General features: G+C 36.6%; 1 protein-coding gene across 1 annotated transcript; it reads right to left on the bottom strand.

The window, feature by feature from the left end:
* Nucleotides 1-28: 28 nt before the first annotated feature.
* Nucleotides 29-15,060, bottom strand: LOC107590635 (transmembrane protein 131-like). Its single transcript, XM_016279509.1, has 28 exons — nucleotides 15,035-15,060; nucleotides 14,816-14,938; nucleotides 14,604-14,684; nucleotides 14,351-14,501; nucleotides 14,216-14,272; nucleotides 14,037-14,098; nucleotides 12,381-12,489; nucleotides 11,445-11,553; nucleotides 11,209-11,362; nucleotides 10,936-11,106; nucleotides 10,702-10,812; nucleotides 10,382-10,516; nucleotides 9,556-9,660; nucleotides 7,458-7,544; nucleotides 7,078-7,230; nucleotides 6,821-6,896; nucleotides 6,606-6,720; nucleotides 6,358-6,496; nucleotides 6,136-6,245; nucleotides 5,790-5,862; nucleotides 5,484-5,635; nucleotides 5,257-5,399; nucleotides 4,950-5,133; nucleotides 4,181-4,366; nucleotides 1,207-1,362; nucleotides 635-1,089; nucleotides 323-507; nucleotides 29-213 (listed from the first exon to the last, which is right to left on the bottom strand). The coding sequence occupies exons 3-28, from the start codon at nucleotides 14,673-14,675 to the stop codon at nucleotides 55-57; spliced, it is 3,609 nt and encodes a 1,202-aa protein (XP_016134995.1). The 5' UTR covers nucleotides 14,676-14,684; nucleotides 14,816-14,938; nucleotides 15,035-15,060; the 3' UTR covers nucleotides 29-54.
* Between the last annotated feature and the right edge of the window lie 249 nt (nucleotides 15,061-15,309).

Here is a 15,309-nt window from a genome sequence, read left to right as displayed (position 1 = left end):
ACCTCTTCACCATCAGTATCGGGGGCCTAGTGACACAGAAATCACACGTCACCTTCAGTGACAGCTCTGAACAAACCTGGATTTTTCCAGTTGATTCTCCTTCTTTGTGGTTGGTTGTTTCTTAGTTTTTGGTTTAGCGGGGGAGGGAGTAATTTCTTCTCTTTCTTTTCCACTGTCCACTGACACTGATTTTCCTTTCACTTTCACTGGCTCCTGGTTAAGACGACAAATTGTAGTCAAAGAGTGCATTTAGAATGTACATTTTCGACCAAGTTTGTTTTGGGAATTACTCTGGTGGGTCTAGTATGTTTCACGTGTATACCTCTTTAATATTGGCCTCCACGTCAGGGTTAGAGGTCTCTGTGGTAGTAGAAGAGCTGTCATCGTTGTCTGCCAGTGGCTCTTTTAAATCTTCTCCTTGAGTCTTTCCCTTTGTTTTCCTCTCTTTCTCCTCTTTCTTTTTAAGAGCTTTTGTTTTATTCTTCACTTTCCCTTTTGATTCAAGTACTGAAAAACATAAGTAAATTAACAGAAATTCTATTGTGCATTTCGCAATTTACACTGACCTCTGGGTCAAACATCTGGTATGATAAATTAATTTATATTGTTATGCTGATATATTGTCATATATTACCTTTGTTTTGTGAAGGCTGTTGTGAATTGTGTTCTGAAGACACGTTATTGGCAGGAGACTCAGGCCTGTCGTGGTCTTTATCCATGGCTGCCAGAAGTCGGTTGTAGTCCTGTTCCTCTGTACTGTTGGCCCTTGTGCTGTTGGACTGTGAGGGTCCTGAGCTTGGAAGGTCCTCCAGGAGGCCTGAGCCCTGCTGCTGCTGTTTGGAACTCCGGGCCTTTCGATTAGTTAGCTGGCTCAGTCCTTGGCCACTATCTTTATTGAGCGGAAAGCTGGAGGAGGGTTGCATAGATCCAGAGCGGCCTGAACCAGATTTGGGCTTACTGTCTGGCAGAACACCATTGCTGTTGGAACTGGAGTGAGGACCACCCTGCCGACCCCCAGCCCTCCCGCCACCGCTTGACCCATACATTCCTCTTGTCGAGTTCTGGTTTGAGTCGGCAAAATCATTCAAGCTGCAACAGATCAAATGCATTTTGTAAAGCATCTTACATAAAATGTGAATCAAATAAGAATAATCACTTCTTTATAAAAGGACATAAAATTAAAAAAAAAACAAAATCATCACTCACTTAGCATCACTTTGAATTCGTACAATTTCCCTGAGATCAAATGGTTTTCCAGTCTCCATGGGAGAGTTGGATTCCACAGACAGCCGTCGTTTGAAAGGCTCCCATATTCCCTGGGCCTCCAGATAGGCAGTAGCGATGACCAGCAGGAACATGGAGCTAGAGAAATATCAGACTGTTAATCATCCACAGAGACAAGTACGTTATTAATCTCACGTGTTTAAAACGTTGCAATATTATACATGAAATAGAATAAGAAAAATATTCCTAATACAATATAAACACAATGCACAACTTACATAATATCTATAAGCAAACATTTGTTTAAAGGGGTCATGAACTGCCTTTGTTTTTTATTTTGTACTGTTCTCTGAGGTCCACTTATAATGTTATCAAGATTTTTACATTAAAAACAATCATAATTTAGAATAGGTTATTTTCTGTCCTGTTTTGACCCCCTGTTTAGAACGCTCGGTTTGAATAGGTGTGGCGGATTGTAGACTCAAAGGAAACGCCCACTGCTATGATTGGCTAACAGTTCTGTATGTTTGACAGCCGGCATCCTTCATAGATAGATGCTGCTGTGATTTAGGTAAAAAATGCAAAAATACTCATGTCAAACGATCTGTTTAACAGACAAAGCAATAGTGATCACATAATGAAGAGTTACTCACACTTGTGTGGTGCGACATTACATGGAGCTAGAGAAATATCAGACTGTTAATCATCCACAGAGACAAGTACGTTATTAATCTCACGTGTTTAAAACGTTGCAATATTATACATGAAATAGAATAAGAAAAATATTCCTAATACAATATAAACACAATGCACAACTTACATAATATCTATAAGCAAACATTTGTTTAAAGGGGTCATGAACTGCCTTTGTTTTTTATTTTGTACTGTTCTCTGAGGTCCACTTATAATGTTATCAAGATTTTTACATTAAAAACAATCATAATTTAGAATAGGTTATTTTCTGTCCTGTTTTGACCCCCTGTTTAGAACGCTCGGTTTGAATAGGTGTGGCGGATTGTAGACTCAAAGGAAACGCCCACTGCTATGATTGGCTAACAGTTCTGTATGTTTGACAGCCGGCATCCTTCATAGATAGATGCTGCTGTGATTTAGGTAAAAAATGCAAAAATACTCATGTCAAACGATCTGTTTAACAGACAAAGCAATAGTGATCACATAATGAAGAGTTACTCACTTGTGTGGTGCGACATCGGATCCAATATAGTCGGCACAGCTTCGTCTTTTAGTTTCAATCTTTCTAAAAATCCTGTGTCGAATTGTGCCTTGTTTGTAAACGAATCCACGGTAAAATTATTACTGATAATTGATCATTTATTATCATTACTTCAGAGTTATGTGCCCTCTAGAAGCTTGCGTTCTGCAAGTGAACGGACACTATCAATAGCATTAGGAATTCCCTTTAAAAAACAACAAAATGCATGTATTTACCATTTTTTGATACATTTTAATTAGTTATATTTAGGTTGAATATATATATATATATATACACACACACACACACAGCTACGTGTACTGCGTTAGGCTAACCGAGACGTGTCATTTGCACTTATATATTGTTGCTCTTTTGTTAGTTTTGATGGCTTTTATTGTCCTCATTTGTTAGTCGCTTTGGATAAACGCGTCTGCTAAATGACAATGTAAATGTAAAATGAAGTGAACAAAGGACCAAGTTCTTAATGACACCGTCTGGCGCTTCATTAAAAATGGGCAGGGCTAAACAGGCAGTGATGTAGAATCGGTGGGCGGGGCTAAACAGGCAGTGATGTAGAAGTGCCTTGTTTGTAAACGAATCCACGGTAAAATTATTACTGATAATTGATCATTTATTATCATTACTTCAGAGTTATGTGCCCTCTAGAAGCTTGCGTTCTGCAAGTGAACGGCGTATTATTGTGCCATCTCAAAGAGGCACAAAATCACTTTCACAGACTTTTTCATTAACTGTTCCCTCCTGGTGGAATGACCTGCCCAACTCAATCCGAGTCCTTAGCCATCTTCAAGAAACGACTAAAAACACATCAGTTCCACCTTTATTTGACCCTCTAAATCTATCACTTTCTATTCTACTTTATCTTCTTTTTTTTAATAAAAAAATATATATTAAAAAAAAATATATATATATATTTTTTCTATTCTACTTGTTTTTCTTTGTGTGTGTGTTTATTCTATATATATATATATATATATATATATATATACACACACACACACACACAGCTACGTGTACTGCGTTAGGCTAACCGAGACGTGTCATTTGCACTTATATATTGTTGCTCTTTTGTTAGTTTTGATGGCTTTTATTGTCCTCATTTGTTAGTCGCTTTGGATAAACGCGTCTGCTAAATGACAATGTAAATGTAAAATGAAGTGAACAAAGGACCAAGTTCTTAATGACACCGTCTGGCGCTTCATTAAAAATGGGCAGGGCTAAACAGGCAGTGATGTAGAATCGGTGGGCGGGGCTAAACAGGCAGTGATGTAGAAGCAGGCATTGATCTTCTTCTGCTGAGGCAGTGTTTAACCACACTATTACGTCATAAAATGGCACATTCCACAACTTGTCATTTTGGCAGACTGGCTTCAATATAAGCTGTTTTTAGACTAACCAGAAAGTTTTGAGTTCTGAAACTTACAGAATGTTTTTATAGCGCAATGACATCTTATTTATCAAAAGATCAAGGGAATTTGGATTCCTCAGTTCATCACCCCTTTCACATGACTTTCTTTAGTCTAGGTTTTTTTTTTTTTTAAATAGAAAGAAACCCCACAAATCTGCAAAAAGCAGTGTAGACAGTCAATTCTAAACATCAGATTCAAAAAAACAAATCAGAATTGTGTGCCGTGTAAACAAAGGCATCGTTTTGGTTGTGTAATGTTTATAAGACAGGGTTTAGACTTTCTTAGCCATCAGGTGATCAGATATGAGAAATCAGACCTCATAATGAGGGAGACGATGATGTAGAGCTCGAGCTCCCAGTTGGGTCGGGGAAGGGTCTCAGCACACACTGCCAGCATGTGATATGGCAATGACGCATTTAGCACAAACACAAACACTGAACCCCCCGCAGTCACCAACTTCAGCTCCCGGATCACTCTGGATGATGTGAAATCTGGTGTAAACCTGTATGAATTCACAAGACAGAAGAGAGTTAATCATCTTACTCCAACTGTTACTCAGAAACCATTCTAATATGCTGATTTGGTGCTCAATTATTGCTACTCTATTAAAAAAGGGTCTTATTATTGTCCATGTGGAAATCTTGATGCATTTTTATGATACATTAGATTCTTTGATGAATTAAAAAAAAATTTCACAAGAACAGCACTTATTTCTAAACATCTTTACCGCTACCTTCAATCAACTTGAGGCATCATTGCTGAATTAAAGTATTAATATTACTTACCCCAAATATTTGAATAGCAATGCATGAATGAACACTGATAATATCAAGATAATCAATTACATATTAAAATGTATTCAAATAGAACTTAAAATAAATTGTAATATTACTGGTTTTACTAACTTTTTGATCAAATAAATGCAGACTTGGTGAGCATAACATAACAGCATTTGAACATAACATAATTATTAAAATAATAATAATAATAATAATAATAGCTATTCCTAACATTTGACCAAAAGAAATCAGAAAACCTCACAGTGCTGCACTGGCACTTAAAAAAGTAACCATGAAATCACTTACAGTATGACAAGGTCTTTTGAAGTGTTTGGTTTGAGTGCAAATTCTTCACAGTTGAGAACTTTGAAGCCATAACCCTCACATGCATTGCCACTGATCTCCATAGATCGGATGTGAATGGGAAGAAGCCCGGTGTTCTCCAACCTGAAAGTCCTTCGAAGAGTGAAGTTTGGTTCCTTGGCTTTAGCTTGAAGAAATTAGTAATAGACATTTAGTAAGCACAAGTAGTATGTAAACAGAAAGGTACAGAATCTCAAACTAGTTTATAACAACAAAAACATCTGAAACTTGATTTCATTTTGACACTTACCTTCTGAACAGTCTTTGAGAAATGCCTCGGTGAGCTTAAACCTCAGAGAGCTGCCGAGACCTGGGGCTTTACCAGCCAGTCTCAGACTCTCTGTGGTGCCTTGACCATGAACCATGATCAAGTCTACAACTGTCAAGTTGTTCCTGTGCAAACATGACAAGGTTAATGTACAACAGTACTCTCACACCATTCTATTTTCAGCATTCATTTTGGCAAACTAAGTTTACCTGACGACTAGCAGAGAAGAGACCCTGTGATTGGTGATGGGTCTAAACCTCACGTTGAAGGACTTCACCTCCCCAGGCATAAGGAGCATGTTGTATACATAGGGCCGAGTTAAACCTTCAACAAATCCTGTAGAACTCTTCATCACTGAAGACTGACACACATACAAAAATCATTAGCAGCATAAAGATACACCATAACCACTACAGCAATTCTAGTAAAAGTAAAATTGATTCAATTAAACAACAAAATGTCACTACATTGTTACAATACATGGTTTGTATGTATTTTATGTCCTTGTTACTTACATGATTTTTATAGACCTGGAATTCCAGTGTATTCGTGTCAATGTTGATGTTAGACAACTTTCCTAAAGGAAACCTTTAAGAACAGCAAAAAGACATCAGATGAAATCAGTATTAGTGCTACATGATATTGCAAAAATACTGACATTTAAAATGAAAAATACAGGATTTTCACAAGATAACTTAAATAGCTCTATTTTTCTCAATTGAATTAGCTAGCTATATTTTGTTTTTATAATATCGCACTTGCTATTTCTCACAGACAATATAAATAGGTCTTCATACATGAAAACACATCACATCATATATAGGGGTCTATAACTGGTTTAGTGCATAGGAAGTGCCTTACCTGTCAGCAAGTCTGCCTGTGAACACTGAGGGATTCGGGTAAAGAGCCAAAGGAAGAACCTGAACGTAGACTGGGACATCGGCTGAGTTTTCTAGAATCACTTCCTCTTCCTACAAAGACACAAGCTCAGGTCAATGTATTTGACTTGAGGGAAAATACTATAGTTGATTTAAACATGCTAAAATGTGTTAAAGTGAGCTGAGTTGATGTGTATACACTCACTGATGAGCTGTCGGTGTTTGTGAGAGGAAAATGAATCTGTTGTGATGAGTTGACCAGCGAGGGCCATGTGAGCTGCGCTAAGATCTTGGCCTGCACATTCTTCTGCAGATCTGTGTTCACTTCAAAGAAAGCTTCAACCCTAAACAAACAAGAGAATCATATCAAAGATACTATACATCTACTGCATGGTAATCGAAAACCATCTAACCATCTAATCTAAGGTTTAAAGCAAGATGTATCGGACTCACTCAAGGCCTGATTGCTCTTTGAGCTCTCGCCATCTTTTCAGGAGCCGCTGATGTAGATCTACATCAGCGTCCCATATGTCCTCCTGCATAATTAAACCATGGGGCCTGGATTCAGCTGCAGGGAAAACACACACACGAGGAGTATTCAATGAAACCCATGCATTAAAAAAAACAGATAAATTAGGAAAAAATACTTTGATGTACAGAAAGCATACATTTTAATACAAACGGTAATCCCACATAACAGTGATCACCACACTGCAAGCTGGCATCAAAATAAATGTTTGCTATCTGGAAAAGGAGTAAAAAAAACAAAAAATTTTAGGACAAAAAACATCTGATTCATCCAAAATTATTCTACATTGTACTATTGTAGTTATAGCATAAAATAAACTGAGCAAACTGTGGGCAGGTGCATTTATGTGAGGGTAGATTTAGTATAGCATTATAGTGTTGTAATTGGGCCTGGCACCTTGGACTTTCGTCTGGGTTCCAACTCCACTTTGTTATTGCGAAGTCGTTTGAAGTAAAACCGGACGTCCTCTGTGAGAGAGCGAATTTGCTGAAGCCTAACTTTCTGTGAGAATGAACTCTGTATGCTAAATCCTTGGTGAACAACTTTTCCCTACATAAATAAAAAAACACACACAGTAAAAATATTCTAAAATGGTCCTAAACCTAATGAATGGTCTGTTGTTGTTGTTGTTTCATTACTTTGAAATCTCAATGAACAGGTCATTTTGAATGATTATTTAAAAAGAATAGAGACAAAAGAATACTTATGACTTATGATTTTGAAAAGGACACAGAGGATTAAAAAAAAAAAAAAGATAGAGAAGTGATTTTACTTACCGGGAATGAAGGAGGAAGAATGATTTGTTTAGGTGAACAGCTTAATGTTCCTACTGCTATAAGAGCCTTTACAGGGATGGTCAGTATCTGAAATAGACACAGATAAACTGAAGGCTTGGAAAGCATTGCTCATTTGTTTCCATTGTGGTGTTAAAAATATGCCACTTTCATACATGTGTAAATGGGTCTGTGTGACAACACCGTAACTGATTTATAAATGAAAACATTCTATTTGTTTTTTACATAATTCTTATATACTCATATATCCACATGCACATACATATATATACATACGCACGCATGCACGTATGTATGTATGTATATATATATATATATACACACACACACACACACATTCATAAGGGCTGGGACGATACGCTAATCTGCCGATTTAATACCATCCCGATACTTGTGTGCTGATTCAATTATATATATATATACACGCACACACACACACACACACACACACATTCATAAGGGCTGGGACGATACGCTAATCTGCCGATTCAATACCATCCCGATACTTGTGTGCCGATTCAATATACCATATATTGCGATTCGATATTACACTTTATTGCGATTTTGTTTGCTTATTAAAGACTAGACAATGGAAAATACTTGATCACACCCTTAAAGTGACTGTAAATGAGTCATATTAACAAAAACAATGCATCACATTCTGAACTTTTATTACAGGAGTATACACAGTGCATATTTTAAAATACCTTGAACCATGAAACTTTCAAGTACCAAAACCCTGAACTCTCAGTGGTAGAGCATTCCGTTAGCAACGCAAAAGGTTGTGGGTTCGATTCCCAGGGAACACACATACTGGTAAAAAAAATGTATAGCCTAAATGCACTGTAAGTCGCCTTGGATAAAAGCATCTTCTAAATGCATAAATTATAAATATTATTAAATGTATTATTAATTAAATTATTATTATAAATTAATTATAAATTAAATAAAATAAAGTTCTATGTTACTTTGCTTACGGTTTTAGTCATATTTAGTCATGTTTTACACTTTATTGCGATTTTGTTTGCTTATTAAAGACTAGACAATGGAAAATACTTGATCACACCCTTAAAGTGACTGTAAATGAGTCATATTAACAAAAACAATGCATCACATTCTGAACTTTTATTACAGGAGTATACACAGTGCATATTTTAAAATACCTTGAACCATGAAACTTTCAAGTACCAAAACCCTGAACTCTCAGTGGTAGAGCATTCCGTTAGCAACGCAAAAGGTTGTGGGTTCGATTCCCAGGGAACACACATACTGGTAAAAAAAATTTATAGCCTAAATGCACTGTAAGTCGCCTTGGATAAAAGCATCTTCTAAATGCATAAATTATAAATTATAATTATTATTAAATGTATTATTAATTAAATTATTATTATAAATTAATTATAAATTAAATAAAATAAAGTTCTATGTTACTTTGCTTATGGTTTTAGTCATATTTAGTCATGTTTTCGCAGTAGTGTGTAAAATCCAAAGTGTTTCCACACTTGGGATTCAAAACGTGAAGGTGCAGAAACAATTCTCGAAGAGGTTTGATCCTCTGTCATGGTTCTACTTTCTCGCGCCGGCTTGAAACGTATACGACGTCATCTAATGCAGCGGCACTGCGCATGCAGACCGCTCGTTGTATGACAAAGCACCGCGAGAGCTACAGAGAGCAGATGGCTCCGCATGCTTTCGAATCGCTCTCGCGGTACTTTGATGTCATACGGCGATTTCTCGATTGGTCTGCACGCTGCTACTTCAAGTCGAACACACCTATACATTTAACGCTCTCTGTTGGAATAAAAGCGCTAACTTCTCCCGACCACCTCTTAGGAAAAGTAAAATAATGAAATAGAAATCGATTCTGAGATAAACCAATAGATTTTTAAATTGTTAAAAAAAAAAATTGCGAAAGTTAGGTGAATCGATTTTTTACCACCCCTAACATTTATCAATGGTATTACTTATTTTAAAGTTCACAGATCCCCCTTCTCGAGCACCAGCTTTGGCACAACAACCAGCACCATTTTTGTGGAAAAGAAGAACAGAGGTAACAGTGTTTTCTGGATGAAACACATACCTCATAGTCTGTTGTAATATGTATGGCTCCATCATATATTCCCTCTAGAGCTTTTGCCACCAAAGTGACTTTAAACGCTGCGTAGTAGCCTGAGGCTAAAATGACCTGTGAGGAAACAGACATGCAATACGGAGTTATGAACACCTACATGTTCTGTAGCAATCCTGCTTTTCCTAAACAAATGCACATACATACTCCAATGTATGTTTATTTTGAAGTATACAAAAGACAGTGGTCTAACTGAAACATTTCTATGCACACTGGCTCACTCGGTTTACATTGCCTTACTTTGGGTCTTTGAAAAATGAAAAATGTCTAAAATAATGTGTTCGCTTGCAGTAACCCAAAACCATAAATTTTGCAACACTTCTGCAATTTCACCACAAGTACGGACATGCAAAGATTCCACCGGAAGTCCTATGACTGCCTGCAGATATAATACAATCTGTACAATCTGAGATAGCCATGTATGGAGTTATGTTTGAAATTTTTTTCACTGACATAAAGATCATAAAAAGTTTACAATACATAAGTTTCATAAAATAAAATGTTATCAATGTTTATTGTAGGAGAGTATGTCATTTCAGTTCTTTTTTTACATACATTATTTTGCATTGAAATGTCAACATTACTCAGCGTCCCCTATTTTATGTGGATTATAAATCATTATCATATTTGTTATGAGATACAGAGTTATTATTCTTAGTTAATGAACATTCCAGCATAAAGACAAGCTGTGCCCTGTGTAATGCTGTCCAAATGACTCTGATGTGCTATATATACGTTTTGGTAACAGACAGTAAAGGAGTGTTAAAGATGCTCTTACGGTTTTGTATTGGGCGGCTGATGTGTTCTGGAGCTCTTGTGTTCTGCTCAGTGCTATACTTCTGTTCCCTCTTTCTGTGTTAAGCAACTCCATTGACAGACTGTCTCCTGTCACCAACCATGACTTTATCTCCAACTGTAAGGACAGAGAAATCTCTATAATGTATATAATCTATATGATTCTCTATAATTTATTTATAGAGAAAAAGCCACATCTACATCATTGCTCACTCCAGTAATGTCTCAAAAACTTAAACAGAACTGCTATTTTTTATTCAAATGACAAAATGTCACACTGTACTGAATATGATGACCTTGTACCTCAATTGGATTGCTGTTGACCACCACAAACACTAAACTGCTGGTGTCTGTAGCACTAAGAACACCAAAGTCTAGGATGTGCTCTCGAAGACAGGGAGGAAGAACAACGGGCTGTTAAGTAAGAAAGAAAAGACAAATCATGGCCAAGCAATCTCTAAAATTATACAAATAAATTTCACAATTATTAGGTTACATTAATGACATTTTGTCACATGTAGGCTGTTTCTAACATACCTCCAAGAAGCCTGTGTAGGCCCTGACTGGCAGGTGGAATTTAGAAGCATTAGAGATGAGGAGAATGTTGCTGTCGATGTGGATGGAGGGTCGCACTGGTCGAAACAGAAGGGAGAAAATATAGCGGGACTCATGGGGAGGGATAAGAACTGGTGTGCTGAAATTACGCACCTGTTAAAAAACAAATAAATATTTTAATTCAACACTATAAAGAGGTTTTCTGCTGACAAACATGTGATCACCCACATCCAGAGGCTAGAAAAAATTGCTTACATTGAACATAGTCTTGGCTTCTTCTGGAAGTGACACGTTGTGGATGCGTATGGCAAAGTTGAAAGTATTGGTGAGGTAAATGGGCCTGTCCACTGGATCTACAGGACTGTCTCTGATGTGGAACAGGGTGGCTGTGTGGTCGAAGCCCAGGTACCTGGAAACGGTGAGCATAAAAACATTGTGAACTAGTTACAAAACTGTATACATATGCTGGTGAACTGGTGAAGAAATCTTACCCTTCTAAAACCTCAGCTTGGTAAGGGATTTCAAGTTTTGAGTAGCTTTTCTCTTTTGCCTTCACTGTTATTTTTCCAGAAAACTGGTCTGATCTTCTTGCTTTTGAAGCTGGAATGTAAAAAAAAAATAAAAACACCATGAACATTTCTGTAGTTATATCTGTAAACAAACATTTTGTTCCATGTAAAACAATAACTACTGATGACTTAAAATAAATCAAGAATGAAAGAGCTTTGGTAACATTGTAAACAGACTTCAATTGCTTTGATGTCACCAGACCAAGTTATTACTAGGTCTACATACTGTAGTGTAGAGTATGGACTTTTTTGCACTAATCAACATGCACATGATTATTACAGAAACTTTATGAACTTTTGACTTATTGATAAAAACCTGATTTACTAACTATCAAATCACTACAGAGAGGTGTGTGATAGGATAATCTATATAAGAGGTCAAAGGTGACGCAAAAAATAACTGTACTTACCATCAAAAATAATACTTGCAACTTTGGTATATCGGCTCTCTCCAGCTTTTAGTGTAATTGGTTTGAACTCAACTGTGACCGCTTCATTCGACGGAGTTGGCCTAACACTCTATACAAAACAAAATACATAAAAAGCATTACAAGTGATATTTTATTCACTGGTTAAATCAAAAACCTTGCCAGATTTACACTACCCAGGGCTCCAGACTAACTGTTTTTACTAGGACCACTGTAGCACTGTATGTATGTATGTATGTAACATACTGTAGTGTAGAGTATGGACTTTTTTGCACTAATCAACATGCACATGATTATTACAGAAACTTTATGAACTTTTGACTTATTGATAAAAACCTGATTTACTAACTATCAAATCACTACAGAGAGGTGTGTGATAGGATAATCTATATAAGAGGTCAAAGGTGACGCAAAAAATAACTGTACTTACCATCAAAAATAATACTTGCAACTTTGGTATATCGGCTCTCTCCAGCTTTTAGTGTAATTTGTTTGAACTCAACTGTGACCGCTTCATTCGACGGAGTTGGCCTAACACTCTATACAAAACAAAATACATAAAAAGCATTACAAGTGATATTTTATTCACTGGTTAAATCAAAAACCTTGCCAGATTTACACTACCCAGGGCTCCAGACTAACTGTTTTTACTAGGACCACTGTAGCACTGTATGTATATATATATATATATATATATATATATATATATATATATATATATATGATACAATTACTATTGTTTTGCATTAATAAGTGCAGTTACTAATAATATTACATGTTCATTTCTGGTTTATACACATTTGATAGTAAAGCACTAAGCCTGAGTTGGGAAGCTTACAAAATGTATTTTATTAACAACAGTAATATGAGCAAAATCAAATTTTTATGTTGAAACGATATATATTGTACTCTTATTAGATGTACCATTATTCTTCTATAGTCTTATATGAAACTGACTATCAACTTGACCGACAAGTGATTGTGTGATTTAGTCGCAAATTGAAGAAGTTTGTTTTTCAAAGCATTTTTGACGTTTTTTCCTTCATACACACACAAAAAAAAGAGCAAAACTCTGACAAAATCTGATTTCTTGATGATTTGATATTTTATAATTGTGATTTTATAATTATTTTATCATTTCAAAATAAAAAATAAAAAGTATAAATGAATGACTAAGCCAATAAGCGCTCCTCTGCTGCCATCTACAAGTTATAATGGTGATTTGAAGTATTTTTAAATTTTACATAAGTGTTTGTTCACCACAGTATATTTTGGTCATCCCATTGAAAATAACATTCAAATTGCATCATTTAGGAGCTTTAAAGTGCTGGAAACAGTTGTGTGAAATGCTTGTAAGTCATTGAAAATTGCTTGAATTTCTCTCTCAAAAGGCTGTACAAACCCTGAAAAGAATAATGCAATAACATTCAACTATTTCTGCCACAACACCATAGTTACAGTTAGCGTTACCACTTCTGGTTTTCTATGTCAGCGCCATTTGATCTGTTTATAACAGAGATTTCTGTACAGAATTTGAATGTTTCTCATCTTGCAGCAACCTTATTCATTGTGTGGTGAATTCAAATGCTTCTCAATGGATCTCGCAGTGCTGTAACAGTGTTGCGAAATCAACTTTGGGTCCCGAGTAAAGCTGTTCTGAGCTCGGACTTGTTTGTTTGCGTTGCGCAGCTCAAATGAGTAGCTGGATTTTGTTTCGTATGCCATTTGATGTTTCTCAAATGCATCACAAATGGCAACACGAGTTGAACAACGCGATGGTCGCGCCAGTGCGACCGCCCACAAAATTTACTCGCACCGGCAGAAAAAATGGTCGCAAAATGGAGCAGTCTGGAACCCTGCTACCATTCAAAAGTTTGGGACTAGTAAGATGTTTTGGGGAAATATTAAATAATTTCACAATATTACTATTTATACTGTAATTTAGCAAATTTTATTAAACACAGCCTCCGTGAGCATAAGAGAGTTATTTCCAAAACATAAAAAAATTAATTAAAATAAAACTTACCACCCCCAAAATTTTGAACGACAGTGTTTAAACAAGCCATGTAAATAAGCCACAAATTACCATGATCGATACATCTTTTGCTCCTGAATTTAACAGATGCAAATTCAGTTGTTTTGGTCGATCTGTAAAGTTGAAAGGACATAGAGATTCGTTACTTTTTTTCACAGTATCAGTATCCTGCATACAATTCTGTTGTTTCTACCAAACTACCATCAAATGAAATGGGGGGGAAAGCACACCTTGCGATCGAAGCGTACCAAAGTCCAGCATCTCTATGGAGGAGTATATACCAGGTGCTAGGAAAATGCACAAACCATGAGTCAGTGCTAAAGAATATTGATCAAATGTTATCAAGAAAGGTTATTTTAACTGACCTGTGGTGACTTCAACCTCTACAGGGAGGATGATAAACTCGTCCTCATTGGACGCGTTTGTTTTAATTCTGATGAAAGCTGTGTGGTTGTCAGCGTCTCGAGAAGAGAAGCTGGCTCTCATCACACCCTTCGTCTCGAATGGAGCGATCTCCTATGGAACACAAAAAAAGGTAGCATATGAGAATAATAAATTCTACCACAACAGTGATTTACAATAACAACCACACTGAAGTGTGAATAAAGTTATGCTAACCCATAATTTTTGGGTGCCACCCTGCTGTCCAGTAGGTAGCTCTAAATGTAGATCTCCTCCACTGGTGTACATTTCTACAACCTAAAACCATAAAAACATGTGAAGATGATGCAGACATGTTTATAATTTAGTTGCACAGCCAACATGGCCCACTGGTAAAAGAAAATATGATATAATAGGAGCACTTTTCTGAGCTGAGGAGTTTTGCGTACCTGCAGTGGTTCACTGTGAGGGTTGAAGATGCTTATGAGTGGAGAGAAGCTGCTATTTACTGGAACTCTGGCCCCAACAAAGGGCCTGAGTCTGTAGGGATTGGGGATGCCCACACCAAAGACCTACAATCAAACAAGCATTCAAAAGCCTTTTAGCATCATTGCATTAATAGTTGTACACCAAACACAGAACAACATTTATAAGTGCATGAAATGTACCTGGTATGTAAACACTCCATGATGCGAGGTGTGAATAAAGTTATGCTAACCCATAATTTTTGGGTGCCACCCTGCTGTCCAGTAGGTAGCTCTAAATGTAGATCTCCTCCACTGGTGTACATTTCTACAACCTAAAACCATAAAAACATGTGAAGATGATGCAGACATGTTTATAATTTAGTTGCACAGCCAACATGGCCCACTGGTAAAAGAAAATATGATATAATAGGAGCACTTTTCTGAGCTGAGGAGTTTTGCGTACCTGCAGTGGTTCA

This window comes from Sinocyclocheilus grahami, unplaced genomic scaffold (genome assembly GCF_001515645.1).
Source record: "Sinocyclocheilus grahami isolate Dianchi unplaced genomic scaffold, SAMN03320097.WGS_v1.1 scaffold131.1, whole genome shotgun sequence".
In the NCBI taxonomy this organism is placed as follows: domain Eukaryota; kingdom Metazoa; phylum Chordata; class Actinopteri; order Cypriniformes; family Cyprinidae; genus Sinocyclocheilus; species Sinocyclocheilus grahami.
The sequence above is the reverse complement of the archived record's forward strand: the minus strand, read 5'-3'. Positions and strand labels throughout refer to the sequence as shown.